The sequence below is a fragment of the Leptosomus discolor genome, chromosome 3, assembly GCF_034619465.1.
Source record: "Leptosomus discolor isolate bLepDis1 chromosome 3, bLepDis1.hap2, whole genome shotgun sequence".
Classification (NCBI taxonomy): Eukaryota; Metazoa; Chordata; class Aves; order Leptosomiformes; family Leptosomidae; genus Leptosomus; species Leptosomus discolor.
The window spans coordinates 15,087,872-15,105,432 of NC_141393.1; the positions used below are offsets into that span (position 1 = coordinate 15,087,872).

General features: G+C 47.4%; 1 protein-coding gene across 4 annotated transcripts in view; it reads left to right on the forward strand.

Moving 5' to 3' along the window:
- The first annotated feature begins 288 nt into the window (after positions 1 to 288).
- The window catches only part of BCL11B (BCL11 transcription factor B), a 91,694-nt gene continuing 74,421 nt past the window's right edge, over positions 289 to 17,561 (forward strand). For 2 of the 4 annotated variants that reach the window (XM_086462269.1, XM_086462271.1), the window contains exons 1-2: positions 289 to 346; positions 14,108 to 14,476. In XM_086462269.1, the coding sequence (XP_086318395.1) occupies positions 289 to 346; positions 14,108 to 14,476 (427 nt within the window). The remainder of the gene's footprint in view (positions 347 to 14,107; positions 14,477 to 17,561) is intronic. The other 2 variants (XM_086462270.1, XM_086462272.1) reach the window with 1 other exon arrangement.

Sequence of the window (17,561 nt, forward strand, 5' to 3'; positions counted from 1 at the left end):
AGAGTGTATGAAAGAGAGAGAAAAAAAAGAGCGAGAAAGAGCTTTTCCTGATGATGATGATTTTTAATTGAGAGGGGATCCCATCCAGTGCAGCACAGCAGCAACAAAAAGGAGGCTTTTTCTTTTCCTTTTTAATTCTTTTTTTTTTTTTTTTTGAAAGAAGAAGAACTCGATAAAGAAGAAGAAGAAGAAAGAGGAAAAAAAAAAAAAAGAGGAGGATCGCCCCCCCAACACATCCCCCTAAACCAGTGCAGCTCTCCAGGCGATGCCAGTGTAAATGCCAGGGCAATGTCCCGTCGCAAGCAGGGAAACCCGCAGCACTTGTCACAAAGAGAGATTATCACACGTAAGTTTGAACTTGGAACCAGACCGAGCTGAAATCGAGGAGCAAAATTAGGGAAGGGGAGGAAGCGGTTGGGGGGGGGGGGGGGGGGGGGAGACTCCAGGAGCAACCAAAGCTGGTAAATGACTTCAGAGAGAGAGAGAGAGGAGAAGGGAATTAAAGAGGGGAGGGGGGTGTGTGGCTAGGGGGGATGGGCTGGGGGTGGAGGGGGGGAGAAGCCCGAAGTTTGCTGTGCGTTTTTGCAGCGGTGCGGAGGTGAGGCGGGCAGGCAGGCGGCGTGGAGCGGGGAAGGCGCTGGCGGCGGGGAGAGCGCGGCGCGGGGCGGCGCGGGGCTTCCCCGGGGAGCGGGTGCGGGGGGCGGCGGAGCGGGGCGCGCCGCTCCTGGCCGGGCCGGGCCGGGCCACCCCGCCGGGGCTCCGCCACTCGCCCTCGGCCCCGCTCCTCGTTCCTTGCTCCGGGGGCAGCGCGGAGCAGTGGGAAAAGTTGGCCGAGCTCCTCGCCTCGGCGTGACAGCCGGGCCAAGAGGGGGGGTGGGGGGGGGCGGATCAAGGTGGGCAGCGAGGGGGGGAGAAGCGGAGCGGACGGTGGTGGCGGGGGGCTTAACGGGAAGCACATGGAGGCGGTGGGCCGGACGGGGCAGCGACGGGCTGGCAGCGGCGGGCGCCGAGCCCCCCGGCGCGGGGACGCGGGGCAGGCAGATGGGCAGGCTGCGCCCTGCCCGCCCCAGGTGCATCGCCGGCGGGGGGAGAGAATTCTCCTCCAAAGCGGCGGGGGAAGCCGGGATCTGCTCGGTTGGGGCTAGAGGCAGGCCAGGGGCTGCAGAGGGGCCGGGGGCGGGCGGGGGTGTCTGTCGGTGGTGGGAGGCGCGGGGAGAGACGAGGCGGAGGACGAAGCTGGAGGGCACGAAATGCGGACCGGTCAGCGGGACCAGCTCGGGTGCCGGGCTGGAGCGGAGACTGCACTTTGCCGAAGCTCCCATTGTGAAATGAAAACACACACATACCCCCCGCCCCCCCCCACCCCCCCACCCCCCCAAAAAAGGAAGGGAAAGATAAAGCGGGGGGAGGGAAGGAGGTGCCCCCCCCCCGCATCCCCCCTCCTCCCCCTTCCCACCCCTAAAGCCCCGGGAGAGGGGCGAGCGCCTGCAGGCAGAGTGGGGGGCAGGTCCCCGCGCCGGGCGTCCCGCTCCGCCGCTCCCGTCCCCGCGGGGCTTGTGCCGCGGAGGGGGGCGGTTGAGCGGGGGGCGCCTCCGGGGGCGCGGGGTCCCCAGCGCTCCCCGCTGCTCCGCCGCCACCGGGGCACGGTGGGGGGTCAGGGGAGGTCCCCATTTTCCTTCTGTAGCATCGGACCCGTTTGGGCTGGCTGGTAGAAATGCTCGGCGCGCCGTGGCGAGGTTGTGAGGGGGGGGGCGGAGGCCGGGATGGGGCCCCGCACCCCGCCGAGAAGGCCGGCCGGACCCCCCCCCCCCCGCCCCCCACGAGTCCTCAAGTTGCTGTGCTGCGGGGGGCGGCGGCGCGGACGGAGCCAGCCTGGGGCTGAGCCTGAGCGGCGGCGGATCCGAATATTTATGTTGAGATTTTAAAGAATTTAAATAAATAAATAAAATATTCCCCCAGCTTCTCTCCCCTCCCCTGAAAGCCAAGAATAGGAGCCATCTGCCAGGAGCATTTGGTGCTTGCGAGCTCCTCTCTTTCTTTGTTACCGGTGATAAATTTCTATTTGTAAGATTTCCTTGGGAATCGAGATATAGATGTGTATATAATTCTTCCACCTACTGTGAGATTTTTTTCTTTTCGTAGCGGAGGATTGTGGGGGGACGGTTTGGGTCTCGAAATTTCAATTTCTTTCGCTCTTTTTTTTTTTTTTTTTTTTTTTTTTTTTTTTTTTTTGGTGTGCGCCTTTATTTTTTAACCCGTTCCTCCCCCCTCCGCCCCCCCCCCCCCCAGCCCATCAGCTGATGGAGCACAAATGAAGATGCATCTGGTATTCAGCTCTTTCTGGGGGGTTTGTTTTTAATTCACTGTTATTTTGGAGCCAGTTTTGCATCACCATAAAAGGTGGATTCCCCCCCTCCTCAACTCCCTCCCCTTCGTTAATTGCATTTTTGTTTTTAACCTTTCGGTTTGGAAAATGTGTTTCCCTTTCTGTTGATGCCTCTTAATCCCCCCCCCCCCCCCCCCTTTATTTTTTTAAGAAAAAGCATCAACAACTATCTAAATCGCCCTGTACAATTTCTCCCACTTCTTTTCTGTCTCACTTGCGAGAAGATGTGGGGTGTTGAAAAGGGGTGTGCGGAAAATCTGGTTTGTTGCGCACGTCTGAATTTGTTTAAAGGGGTGAAACATTTATTTTCTCGCTGCTGTTGCTGTTGGGGGGGGGGGGGGGGGAGGTGGGGTGGAGAAGAGCGCCAGGTAGGTTTGTTCTTCCAATTTGATCTCCTTTTCTGATCGCCTTACTTGAAAGTAAATAATGAGGCAGGAGAGCATTAAAAGGTGCCGAGGAGCTGCTTGTACAATGGGTTTAGCGGGGAGGCTGGGGAGGAATGGAGAGCAGAGCGGTACGCAGCTTCCCTCCCTCCCCTCTTGTATTTATCTATCTCTCCATCCTGAAGAAGCTGGCGGAGAAATCAAGCTGCGTACTGAACAGTGGCAGGAAAAAATGAAGGTATCGAGGGGAGGAGGGGGTGGAAGCCGGGGGGGGGGGGGGCTGGGACTGGGGTTGGGGCTGGGGGGAGCAGGAAGCTCAGACATTGCAGCGCACAGGCGCTGAGCCTCAGCTGCAGGCTTGCAGGAGGGAGGGTTCGCAATCCCCGCACTCCTAGGCAAGGTGTCATTCGTGGGGGAAAAGCAGGCAGGGAGACTGTCCTCTGTGAGGGGGAGTTCGGAAAGTAGCGGGCAACGGAATGAGAAACTAAAACACTTAGAACAAAATAAAACCAACCCTAAGCCAAGCCCCCAAAGCCGGGATGAATTGATACTGTTTGCAGAAATCTTGCATTTATGTAATGTTTAGCTTGGGCTTTTTTCCCCTCCTCTCTCTCCCTTTTTGGCATCTGTCAGGAGAGTTGCCTTTCAGGATGGATTGGAGGTCTGTGCCAGGCAAGGAAAGAGAGATTGGGAGAGAGATGGAGAGAGAGAGAAGGGGTTTCTGACACTGCTCAGCTGGAGTTTATTTGGTTTCATGCTCTTGGTGTTCAGAGAAACGTTTAGATCCCGAGTGTAAGACAAACAAACAAACACAAAAAGCAAAGAGGCTGCAACGTATCTGTGCTCCAGAGTTGCAGCGTCTCATTAGCACAGTGGTCTTTAAGACTGCAAAACGGAGTGGCCTGTTTGTCCTTGCCAGGCTCATCCAGGCAGGCTGGTAACCGATGCGTGTGCGGGACAAAAAGAAGGGAAACACATGTAGAGAAAAGAGCAGCTCTGGACCTGGCTTCAGTGGTGGTGGACAGAACAAACTTGGCAGCCGGGCTCACTTAAATGGGTGGACAAAGCAAAAGTGATTATGTAGAGAAGAGGAGGCTGAACTGCTGAGCAGCTCTGTGCAAAGAAACGTTATTTTGATTCAAATTGCTGATTTTCCAGTTTAAGTTGTTGGTGTTTGGTTTTTTTTTTTGTTTTTTTGTTTTTTTTTTTAGCTCGAGAAATCTGTTTTCAAACTAGCCCTGTGTTTTGCATTTGAAGGAAATGTGAAAGGCAAGAGCATGTGAAAAGCTCGCTGGTAGCATTTTGCAGAAGGCGGCAAAACAAGAACATTTCTGTAGAGCAGCAGCAAAGATTGGGAGGGGAAGACACTGTAAAATCATACAATTCCAGGTAGAGAACCAGGTTTTCCAAGGAGGGTCTTCAGTACCCGGTCAACAGGTTCCCTAGGAAGAGTAATAATTTCCTTTACCGCTTTGCATTTGTATGTAGTCATTAAAAATAGTAATAAAAAACCCCTACGATTTTTTGCATGTCAAAGTTTTGCAAATTGCTTCAAGGAGCTTCTCTTAAAATGCATTTAGATTTAGTGCAATTAATGTACTTTTCCTAACGAAAAAACCCACAGCAATGTAATCAACTCTAGTGCAAAGAAGATGTAAGCTGTGACTGAAGAATTAGAGAGGAAATTATTATTATTTTGGAGATGGCTGACTTTTTCATAATACCCGCATAGTTGTGCACAGAAAAGCTTAACGTGCTGGCCTTAAATAGGACAGGAAAAAAAAAAAAAAAAAAAAAAGGCTGTGTGCTGTCGACTTCTAGGTTGCCTTTCATTTGAATATATTTGTATTGGACTTACAAGGTAAAAAAAATACTGGCACATTTTCTTAGTTTCTGGTCTTTTACAGTATTTTTTTAAAAACTAGTGCAGAGGAACTAGATTGTGCATCTAGGTTGCTCCGTCCTTTTCGGTTGATGTGCTCAGTGGTTTAAATAGGTGTATACCGGGTGAGAAATCATTCTGCATGTTTTTGCTGGTCGGCAGATGCAGAGCATATTTTGTCAGGCTTATTTAAATACTGAGAAATAAAAGTCTTCAAGATTTTACAACCTGGCTGCCTTAATAGGAATGGTTGGAGCCCTTGTCTTGTGCAAAACGTGTGTTTCTCTGCCGAACAAAGGGTTGTCTTGTGTCATATTTGATAATAATTACGACTTAGAGGAGCATGCGCTCGTATAGAAGTAGTACAAATTATTGATAATCAGTTACCGACTTCAGTTGACACCTCTTCAGCGGCTTTTCCCGGAGCTGAGCTTGCTGCTAGCAAACCTCTTCGCTTAACAAACGCCTCGCACAAGATGTTCGCTTCTCTTCCACATTTCCTACCTGGATCGCTTTGCGCTCCGTGCTGTTTGTTGATGGAAAAGACTTTCCAAAATAAACTTCGTTGGCTTTTTTTCCTTGCCTCGGAAGCCTGACTGCTGCCCCCGGCTGCAAGTGCCGGGTACTGACGACTAGGGGGAGCTCGTAGCCCGTCTGATGGCGGGGCTGGCTGCGGCCCCGCCGGCGCTGCTGCGCGGGGTGCGCTGCCCCGGCCCCGCCGCCGCCGCCGTCGCCGCTCGGGCGGTTGGCGTTGCTGCGGAGCCTTGTCGGTGTAACGTTGTGGTATCGATTTCCGTGCGAGGGTCTCTGTTGCCCTAGTGGAGAAGGGGTGAGAGCGAGACACACAACTATTTTTAGCTGAATCGCGGCTGTTTAATTGACTCGGGAGGACAGGAGTTTCTAATTAACGTTAGTTTGTAACAGTGCCTTTTGTTGTCAATGTAAAACGTTTAAATTCTCGAATTGTTGTCAGATAGCGATCTGGGTAACGATACCTGTACATGATCAAATCTCTGCGCGTGGGGGGAAAAAAAACCCACGGAGATCCGTTTGTTTGTTCCAGGGGATGTAAAAACACGGAGAGAGGAAGCTAGAGTTCTAGGAGAAGGTGTGTACAGCAATAAAGCAGACATACATGTACATAATTTGGCATTAATTATATGTCAGAAAGTGACATGTACCCCTGCCGAGAGGATTTGATACGAGATAGTTTACCATACTTTGATCCTCAGGTCCTTATAGCAAAAAATCTGCAGTTTCTCCAAATGAAAAGAAACTTTTTTTTTTTTTTTTTTTTTTTTTTTTTAGAGAAATAAACACAAAATCATATCTGTCATGTAGAAGTTGCTGCTGAGCTCACAGGCTGCTCCTCTGGGCTTGTGCTGTTCTTTGCTGTAGCCAGCTTGCGTGTCGTGGTCGGACTTTAGTGGGACGCTTTCTTGCCCGAACATATAATTTCATGGCATACACACGGGAAGATTTGATCTGTGGACGTTTATTTCACCCAAGCTGAGAAATTCATCAGGTTATGGTATTGTTAACATAGCACAAACGTCTTCTTATTTTTAGGGTGCAATATGTGGATGGAGGTTATCCCATGACAGGAAAGCACGCTTTATTCTAACCTGAAAGAGAAGTAAATTAGGTCAGACAAAAGATCAGGGCTGTCATCAGCTGTACAAAAACCCTTCACTCTTGGGTAGAGAGGGCCAGCAATTTATCTGATGATTTCTCTACTTCATTTAATGTTTGAATTGAGCTAGTTGGAAGCATATAGACAGCAGCCAGCTCGTTTGACAGACCGGTAAGCTGAAGAGCACAGTGCCCAGGCCGCTGCTGATGCTAATGTTCCCCAGCCATGGGGAAAACCTTCCCTTCTTCCCTCCTGAAACCTCAGACTTTGCCAGCTGTGGCTTTCCTTCCATTCCACGACTGTTAACTTTTACCAAGAGAAACAACGATCCCCCTCTCCTCCTCCCCGTCGTCTCTGCCCACCCAGCGCACACACACTCACGCTCCCCTTCCTCCCGCTCCCCCTCTGCCTCACACCCGTCCCACTCCCCTAGGTCGAAGCCCAGTGGAAAAATCTCCCTATGGAGACCTGCTGCCCCAAAATAGCTCTCTGCCTCCTTACTGGAGTATTTCCTTTTTGGTTGCAGTTTGATTTCTCCAGGATTGCGTTGCAGTTGGGCGGTTGAATTTGGTCTCCCCTCGGTAGCCTCAGAGAAAGCATGCAGAAAAATAAACTGGGGCTGGGGGTTATGACTTGCTTTAAAGTTAGCGATACTGTGAAAGCGCTTGGTGAAGCATCAGCATTGGCTGTAGACAGATTTATATATATGTATCTTTTTAATGAGGGAGGGAAAAGGCAACAATAACTGTGTGCATTGATAAATGCATGATTCATTCAGATGCTCTTACTACAGCACCTTCCTCTTTTGTGTTTATTTACTTTCTTAAAATGTATCTGGGCAGGCTGCACACCGTTCCTCGGCACCCACGGTTGCAGCCTCAGAGGCAGTTGTGTGTTCAGCTCCTGAACATCAGTTACATTTGCTTGCTGTCTGCCCTCCCTCCCGAAAAGCTGTTGCTTGCTCGGTACTGTAGACCCTTGCTGGAGCTTTAAGTAGCAGCTGCTTTTTTTTTTTTTTTTTTTTTTTTTTTCCAAAGGATATATAAAAAATGCCTAAAGCAGGCTATTTGAAAACAAATTAAGGCAGAGGGATACACTTCATGCGTTGCAGGCACGCGCCAGTAGAAGGGGGTTAGAAGAATATCATCATTTTACTGGCAAAAGTGACACCAGATCGGGGATTTGATTAATGGTGCAGCATTCACAGGGACTTAGTGCTGTATTTTTGACATATGCAAGTCTTTTGTATAGTTGCCTCAGTGCAAGAATTTTTTTTTTTTTTTTTCCTGGAGCAGATGATAATTTGTATGTGTGCTGGATATGCCCAAGGTACTTTCCAAAGACTAAGCACTAGACAGCACAGTATAAAAAAGGAATCCAAAGTTAAGGGAAAGGAAAAAAACACACTGGTTTACTTAACTTTTTTATGACCCCTTTTACTAAGCCACTGGAAGAAGCCATAAATTCGCTGAATGTTATAATGAATATGCTTCAATGAAAGTAAAAAAAAGGCTTAAGAAGATTGTGTATGAGCAACAGTGTGCCATACACAAGTGAGAAACCCAGTCTCTTTTGAGCCTGATATTTAAGAACAGAACAGAGCTGTTGTGTGTTTAATACATGTGCAAAACTAATTACTTATTTTTGATCCTGTCTTTTAAATCCTTGGGTAAGAGTCTGTGCTTCCAATATCCTTTTCTACAGCAGCTAAAAGCCTGTACCCAAATACTGCTGTTTCTCCTTTTGTGGCACTGAGCGCTCCTTTCTCTCCTTGGTTGTTGTTTAGTTTTAAATAAAACAAATGTATTCACCGGGGAACAAAGAATGCTTTTATATCACATCATCACATCCCATTTTATCTGTGGAGATTTACAGCTTCTGCAGTCTATAGAGGAGCCTATGCATTTCTGCTCTTAAAAGCAGTAAATATTTTTTTATGAACATATAGTTTGCTTAAGAGGATACACGCCACTCCCTTCTTTAACACTGTACATAGTTTCTGATGAAATAACATCTGACAAGTGTTGGAGATTCGTGGGGATCCTTGGATATTCTTGGCTTTTGTTCTGTTTGGATCCAGTGTGGTTATTGTGTCGTTTTCCTTCCTCTTTTCCCTAAACCCTGACGCGATGCCCGGCTCTTTGTGGCGGTGCTTGGGCTGGCTCCCTCTCAGGTGTGTACAGAGGGTTAAACTGCTTGCCGAGAGATTCGAGCTACTTCTGCAGAAGGTGTCTGACAAACCCGCGTTGCAGAAGAGTCCTCTAACTCGCAACTGCTAAGGCGTTGGAGTGAAACTGGTGCTTTCCCCCCACCCTCCCTGCACCGCTGGGTCCTGATCCGCTCCGTCCTGGTCCCCTCGCTGTCGGTACCCAGCGGGGGCAGCTCGGTGGGCTGTGCCGGGGCAGTGGGCTCCATCCCGCCCGCTGCGGGCAGGTGTCGGCGCCCAGCCCGCCCCAGCCACCACCACTGCCCGTTGCGCCGTGCTGCCGTCCGGCACGCCGGGATGGTGGGCTGGCGGGCAGCGGCGGCTGACCGGACGGCGGCTGGCCAGGCAGCGGCTGACCGGACGGCGGCGGCTCGGCAGCCGCACCGGGGCCACGCACGGCGTTCGCCGCTGCTCCGGCCGCCTTTGTGCCCTTCGCACATGCCTGAGAGTCGCTCGGAAAGTGAGGCAGAGCTGCCCCAGCCTCTCTGTTTCTGGGGCTTCACCGTCAAGTTGCCTCTTTGGGCCAACTCAGCCTTGCACATTTATGTAAAAAAAAAAAACAGAAACCACTCTGAACAATTGTTTTTCAGTCCTCAAAAAAATTAAAAATTGATGGCAGATAAGCGGTGCCTGGTACCGCCGACTGTGATGCTGATGCAATATGTAGGCATAAGCTCAACTCTGCACCTTGCAGCTGCAGGGAGCTGCGGAGAGGCGCTGGAAACAGGTTATTGATAAACTTCGACGGTGAGGAGCCGCACTGCCTGCTTTGAGCAGCGTTAGTCTTTGTGCAGCAAGGATCCTGACACCGATCTCGGCGATAACCCAGCTAGAGAGCGTGTGATCTGAGCTATTTCCGTTAAGCATGTTGATGTTACAGTAAATGTGACATGTGGGTGTTGATTGAAGGGACATCATTTTCAGGCCTGCTTTGGGCCAACACCCTGAAGAGAGAGTCAGTTCTTTGTGCTTGCTCCCCAACTAGGCTGAGCTCTTTCTGGATCTGCCTTCTCGACGGCAGTGACCGTGTGTGGAGCATGGCGAGCTTGGCGCCCTGCGGCATGCTTCTGTGCGGCTTCCCGTGCCTGGGTGCTAGGAGCTGTGCCCCCATGGAGGACCCTGGGCAACCCTAGCTCATCTCAGAGACGGGTGGCCCCTGGGGTAGCCCATGCTTCGCCCCCCCCAGGTGGTCACAAGGGTGGGTGGTGGCTGTGGTGGAGTGCCAGAGTGGGCAGGGCACCCAGCAGCACCTCTGCGGTGAGGGCACTCGCAGCGCTCGCCTTAACCACCCCATTATCAATTTGTGCAGCAACCAGCTGTGGAGGGGAGGTTTTACAGGCAGTGCTTTGGCCTGGCACCAAACTGATCCCTCTTCCCCCTTTCTCTGCCTCCTTTTGATACTGCAGGATAGAAACAGAAGGAAGAGAATAGGTTGGCAACTTTTAGATCCCTCTTACCTTGGTTCTGCAGTGCAATAAAAAGTCAAGAAAGTAAATTGCTGCTGCCTGGACCCCAGCCTCACCCAAATTCTGTAAACAAGCATTCATGGTTCTGTCCTTCAAGGCCTTGGAAATGATTTTTAGTAACACAGTCTTTTTCACTATTAATGGGTATGATTTTGAGACATCTGACAGGCAGAAAGTAGTTAGCATGTGCATTCGCTTTAATACTGGGCATGAGTGTTGTTTGCATGGGGCACATATGCTTTCATGATGTCACCACGCTGAGGTAGGAGCGCTGGTGGTTTTGTGACAGTGCCTTTACGGAATTAAGGAGTTTGTCCACTGTATTTTGGTGTGGTAGGCAGCTGGCTTGGAGATGCTGCTTAGAGTCCAGCCAGCAAGTGTAATGCTTTTCAAAGTAAAGCAAATGATTTAGATTGTCCAGTTGCATTAATTTCATGAAGCCATCGGATAACAGCAGTGTCACTCATGTCCCCATAGATTGCCTGTCTGGAACTCGCTATGCTCCCTAGGCAGGCAATGCCAAGGTAGTTCTCTTCGGAGGAATCTCTGGGTGCAGGGAAAATGCTGGGCACACCTTAACACACCTGGAAGAACCAGGGCACGAGTCCTGGCTGGAAATAGCTCGTTTGCATTTTTTTCCTTTTCCCACGTAAGGGAGATGAAATGTTTTCCATTCTCCTTTTTTGAGTGGCTTGATTTCTCCTTCTTAAAAAAAATAAATTAATTTTAAATAAATACTTCTGAGGAAACACCCTCCTCCCCTCAAACCCAGCTACCAACAAACAGCAATAAAACCACAGAGTTAAATTCAAATAATTTGAAGCGACTCATTTGAAACCCACAGACACAAGTGGAGTCAGAACTTTAGATTGAGACTGGCCTAAATTGCCCCATTGGTATTAAAGGACTCCTTAAACAGCCTAAGATCTTGGCTGTTGTATTAACCAGGCATGACCTGATGCGTTATGGGCTGGACTTGCAAGCTTTTTTCCTCTTTTCCTTTGTGGGTTTTAAATCTCTCCTGTAATGTTACTTGAATGTAGGTTTTTAATGGCTTAATTGAGTTGTCAATAGGAAGCCTTTTCTTTTTTTTTTTTTATTCTGAGTAAAAAAAATAAAATGCAAATTGACATGGATAAAATGCATTTGAAGATCTATTTGGTATTTAGTTTTTCATTCTTTTATGTCTGTTTTCCACATCCTGAATAAGTGGATGTAACACAGCTTTTGCATTCTTGGGTGTACGACTGGTCTCATGCTTGACAATTTATTAAGCTCGAATCAGAAACAGAGTCAAGTAAAAAATCTTCTGATAATTTGAGACCAAATCACTGCTGGTCACAAGGGCTCGGCGTATCAGGAAAATGAAAAGCTGATTTTTGGTAATGTGACGAATGCCAAAATATGAAGGGATACCAGATGTTATTTTAAAAAAAGTGCCATTGCAGGGTCCTTGGAAAGAGAGAGTGAACGAGTGTAAGTGTACAGGCATATGTGGATTTTACTAATGTTCAAATGAAGTATAGAACTGAAAAGAAAGAATTCGCAACAGTTAGCTGTTCAAAACTCCCTCATGTTTCCACAGATGCCTGGTCAGGACCCTTATCAAATACAGCAGTTTTGCTACGTTTTCTGAAAAGCACAGATTAAACAGCAGGCAAAAAAAAAAAAAAAATCCTCACATCAAAAAGATAATAAAGTTGAGATCGGTGCTTTTTTTTTATTTGTTACATACATAAATGCCAAAATTCAGCCTCTGTAATTTAAGAGGCAGACTTTAATCTGAAGGCTTTACAGGAAGGTGAAACTAGTTAGGTGAAACTAGTAACAAGCATTTTCTCCCTCTCCCACCTTTTTTCCTTATGACCCTTCGTTCAGTTCCTGTTTTCATGTTGTCTTTTCCAGCTCTTTGTCCCATCTCCCACGTGTGTGTATCTGCGTGCATGTGTGTGCCTTTCTTTATGTTTTGGGTTTTTTTTTTAATATTTTGACACACTGTTCCTCCTTAATAGGAATTCTTCCTAGAAATAGAACGCACACCTCTAAAGGACCCTTTTCACAGTCCTTTTCTCTTGGCTCTAAAATGATGTATATGTAATTGGTAATTAAAGGTGCAAACTCTCTTCAAAATAAACAATATTGCTCAATGTTAGATCATTAAAGGGAACCACAGCACTAAATAATTACCTTTTGCATTGTGACACACTGTTTGCAGGCATCCGCTCCCTTCCCAGCAGTCCCTGTTCAGTGCGGGGTTACGGTTACATTTTCACTAAGGCAAGGAGGCATCTTTTCATGATATAAATTGGTGAATTAATTACGTAGTATTGTCTGTCTTCAGACTCCTTTTAAACTTAGATTAAGGGGAAAAAGATAATTAATGGTTTTCAGAACGAGTATTGTGCTGTGTATTTGGTAAGCTTGGGGTGAGTTAGGAAGCCGAAGCCTTCCTGTGCCCATCATCTGCACCAGCAGGATGGTCTGTGCTTGGGCAGTTCGCCGGGGTCTCTGTCCTTCTCCTGCTGCTGCTGCCACTGGTGCTGCTGCTGCTGCTCTCTCTCCGCTTTGCTGTTAGTGAGCTCTGGTGCAACTTGTAATACAGCGGGTAGATACACCAATCAATTGTTCTGGAAGGCAAAAATGGGGGTGATTCTTTTTCTAAATTGCCTTTTTCAAGGTTCAACCATTTTTGTTGCCAGGTAATACATTTCACCTTCTACCTCTTGTCCCTTTCCTATGTGGTGGGTTTTTTTTTTTTTTTCAATTTGCTAAAGAGTGGGACAAAACTCCTTTTGTTTTCGGCCCAGAGGAGAATCCAGATCTGGATTATAACATTTGCTTATCTCAGTCTTACTTCTTTGAGATATTTGTGTGAGTCGCTTTCCCCAGGAAATCCATAAGCAAACTGCTCGGGCTAATAGAGAACATTTTTTCTCCTATTCCTTTAATCCTGATTCGATTAGAGGTCTCACTCACTGATTTACATACTGTTAGTTCCTCTGTTTTGTTCAGCCCAAGTCCTGTAGTCCTTGCAGAGGCAAAACAGCCTTAGGCAAAGTCAGTGGAAATTTTGCCTGAGTAAAGACCAAAGTTTGTATGATTTGGCAGTTACACGGCAGAACAAGAGAAAACAAACCAAAAAACATTTTGCCCCAGAAATGGATCGTGATCCATAATTATTTTATGTATGTATTATTTTATGTAAAAATTATCTTCTAAATACCCATTAAAATGCACTGTGTTTTATTAATTGTGAAATGAGAAGTTACTTATTTCTTAGAAACTGATGCAGGTCACTCAGAAATGTTTTCTGAGTCTTTAGGGGTCATGGTATGAAATCCATTGGGTCTGTGGGTAAGATTTAACAAAAAAAGCTTTTATTAACTTGTATAGCAACTGCAGAGTTCTTTGACATCAGAAAAACAGAGTGGAAGATTTCAGGCTCAGCCAGTATTCCAACATGTTAAATAAATGCCTCATTCTCTTTCTCACTGTATACACTTTTGAAACCCCTTAACTTTTCATGAGACCGTATCCTGCTAACCTTATTACTCTTGCAAATAGTTTACTGTAATTTGTGCTAATGGGTGGTCATTTAACCTTGCCGGTATCTTTGCAATGAGACAAGGTGGTACTAATTTTGTATGCCACAGGGAGCCTGATCCTGCTTGTTTGGAGCACACGAGTTTCCCCCTCTGAAATAAGAGGAGAGGTTTGGGTGCATAAGCTTTGCTGGATGGGGCCTTGGCCAGATGGCTGGGAGACGCGGTGGGAATGAGAATGTGGGTTAAAAAGAGAGGAACTATTTCAGAAAGTGACTCGGGGCTCGAACGTTTGCAAAATGGCTCTTTGCTGATATCCTTGCGGCACTGGCAGCAGTGGGAAGGAGCTGTCAGGAAAGCTATGCCAGGTCAGCCTTTCCATTTTGTTTCAGGCAGCCTTGGTTGCAAAATATATTGAAATCATTCTGTGAGAGCGGAAAAGCTGAAAAATAAAAGAAAGATCTAATCAGGCTTGGCTTCTTGGGGGGGTATGTGGGGGGAGGCTGGGCCTCTCATAATGCATCCTTCAGAGTCTGTGAACATTCAAAGCAATCTCTTTCTCTTCTCCCCTCATCCCTTTCCTCCCTCTTTCTCCTTGTCCATGTAAAGCAGAGGCTGACCATGTGGAACCGGCACTCGCCGACGAGGATGAGAGCCTGGCAATAGCAGAGCCTGGCGGCATCAGCATCGCCGCAGGCGGGACAGACCCCGACTTGTTAACCTGTGGACAGTGTCAGATGAACTTCCCGCTGGGAGACATCTTGGTTTTTATAGAGCACAAGAGAAAACAGTGCAATGGCACTGGTGGTGCCTGCTATGAAAAGAGCATGGATAAGAGCAGCCCTCCCCCCTCCTCACGCGCCGAGCTCAGGAAAGTGTCAGAGCCAGTGGAAATCGGGATCCAAGTCACACCCGATGAAGAAGACCGTCTTCTCACGCCTACAAAAGGAATTTGCCCCAAGCAGGAGAACATTGCAGGTACAGCATGTTTTACACTCAATCAGCTGCCTAGGTAATCTTTTAACAAGAGCCCTCTAGAAAGTGCCATGAAACAGAGGCTTCAGTAACAGGTCTTTATAGGAGCCATCAGTCTGGAGGATCCTAACAGCTACACAGGGCTCAGCAGGGCTGTCCACCCCGTGTTTAATTCAGTGTAGCTATCTGTGCAGGGCCAGCTCCTCGAGAGAGGGGCTCTCAATCCCCTGGGAGAGCCAAGGGGCAGCCTGTACATGTAGGAAAAAGAAGAAAATTTGGGTCAGAAACCATTTCAGGAGTGCTCTTAAGCAGGTAGCAGTGGCAGAGGGATAGGGGACTTCAGTGAGATGCTCAGCTCAGCCCAGTTCAGATACCCTTTGTCACATGCAAAGCCATTGGTCATTAAGTCCTTGCTTGTTCCTTCTGCTGGGGTGTATGTCAGCTTCCTGGCCTGCATTACTGCCTGTGCTGCCTGTCTTGGTTCTGCAGATGGCTGGAGTTGGGTGGGTGACACCTCCATTCACATGCATGCCCCAAGCGGGGCTTTTCAATGAGGAGACAAGAGCACAGGCTGGCCTGGGTGAGCAAATTGCAGGCATTTCTTTTTCTAAAACTTTCATGCGTGGTGCAGTTAACATTTACTCAGCAGACCTCGCTGCTCAGAGGTGGGCAGGCAGGTGATGGTATCCACCTGGGCGAACTGCTGTGCAGTGGTTCCTGCAGAGCGCCTGGCATGGGGCCGCTTCCGTCGTACAGGGTGTTTCTCCTGTCTGCAGTGGTGTGTTCCTCTGCAGCAGTGAAAGGAAGGCTCTGCTCCCTGCTCGTGAGTGGGGGTTTTATGTTACACAGCAGGATCTCCCCTCAAATGGGCCTTTTTTGTTCAGATTGACTGTATCCCATACAGAAGACTAGTTGCAATTTGTCTTTGCTGCCACTACCCTGATTTCTGTAGGAATCGTCCTGTGGGATTAGATCTGACAGTCCAGGATCCTGCCTGTAGTAGAGATGTTCCCATGAGGGAATCCTCAGAAGACTTGTGGGAGGCTCTTGTCTTTACAATTGAAGCTTTTAGCATTAGAGGTCTCTGAGTCAGTCCTCAGCATCTCTGACAGGCTTGGTCATCATATAAATGAGGATGTGGGCTTTGAACTGCTGCAGTCTTCCGATCTCCAGGTGATCTGCCTCTTAGGAGAGGGCATATGCCACCCATTGACTACCTTGTTGTCTTCTAGGAATCTCTTTTGGGTGCAGTCACCATGTTAGCACGGGGCAGCTAGTATAGCTTTGGGGGCATTAGCAGTGGCAGCCTGTGCTGTAGCGTTGTAAGCAACCCTACTGTAAGACCTGACCCCGTCCTTTCCTCATCGTCTTTCAGCTTTCCCCATCCTTTTGCAGTTGGGAATGCATTTCTTGGCAAAGATGACTACCTCATGGTGTAGCAGCTTTGAGGGTGAGATTTCCTGCCCACTTAGTGGGAGCAGAAGAGAAATATTCAGGACCTTCTCCTCCAGTCTGCTGAAGGCCTCCTGAATGGTGCTGAGCACTCTCAACAGCTGTTGATCTCTGTGTGAGCTGATGGCACTCAGCCCCTTGCCGAGGGTGCCCAGTGCTTTGAAAGGTTGGTCTAGGAGACTATGCTGTAGTTGGAGTGCAGATCTCATCTCTTACTAATCTGTGCCCAAGTTCAGTCCATAGTGAAATACCTTGGTGGCTATACCCAGCACAGAGGGTGCTGTCTCATCCCAGCTTCTGGGGGTCAGCATCAATATAACTAACGCTTTTGCCATGCAGAAAACTTGCTGGGAGAGGAGGTGAAGGGGACGTTCGTATATGGAAAAGGCATAAAAAAAAATTTAAAAGCCAATCTGGAGCACCTAATCTCTTTCAGACTAAACTGAATATCAAATGAAAATATGTAGGAAAGATTTTGAATTGAGAAAAATAAAAGGGTTTATCATTTGATTGGCATTTTCTCAGTAGTGCACAGAGATAGGGACATCCACTAAACAGTGCAGTAATAATGCTTTCTCAATTAGGAGCCCAGCTCCGAGATAAAAAGGTGCAGTGTCCTTCCACATTTTTTTTAATAGCAGCGGATAGTTTTCAATAGTAGGATAAAAGCCTCACATTACAGCCATGGAGGGTAGCCATGAAAAACCCACAGAAGTCATTCACTGGAAAGGCTTTAGTGGGATATACCAAACCCCTTATTTATATTTCAATAGAAAGGCTTTCTGCATTAGCCAAGAAAATCAGAATCTGCATTTAACATTAAAGGTATTTCCCAGTGAGCGGCTGTAGAGCATTGTTGTTAGATTTGTTAAAAAAAGAGACTAAATACGATTTCATAAAAGGGAAACTTAATCTCTAAGGCAGCTTTCTCCCACCCCACCACCCCCTCCCTTTATTTTTTTTATTTTTTTGGTAATAATGCAACAGCCTACAGTATTTTTACTTTATATGTGACGAAAGATATTCTTAGCCTTTCTGTACTGCGACAGGAAGAATGAATTTCTTTATTCCACCAAGAAATATGTAAAATAATCCCTTAGAAGTATGGGGAGATATGTTTGTTCAAAGCATTTAAAATGTTATTTTAATCAAAGGCACAAAACACTCTACATGCTGTGTCAGCTAAAGGAGACCATTACATTTTAACAGCAAATCATGCTCTTTTTCCCCCTCCTAGCCAGGCCCCCCCCCACTTTGAAACTAACTTTTTTTTTATTAAATAAAAAGGCGAAAAAGATTAAAGAATAAAAAAACTTCAGTAGCTCAAATGTATAAAGTAATTTAATATGGTGGAAGCATTAATTATTTTAGCTTAATTGAATTCTGAGGACTGCAGTAGTTGCATTTTTGTAGACAAGCTCTGTTTATTATTTCTTTGTGTAGATTAACAGTAAAGGAAACATAGATAACTTTCAGTTATTTATTGTAAAATAAATGTGTCAATTCATGTGTAAAGCAAGCTGTTCAAAGATAATTGAGTCTTTATATTTGAAGAGGGAAACCAGAAATCACCCACTCGCCACTCCGGCTCCCTGAAATACGCTGCCACCACTGCTGCCCTCAAGTAGGTTTCAGC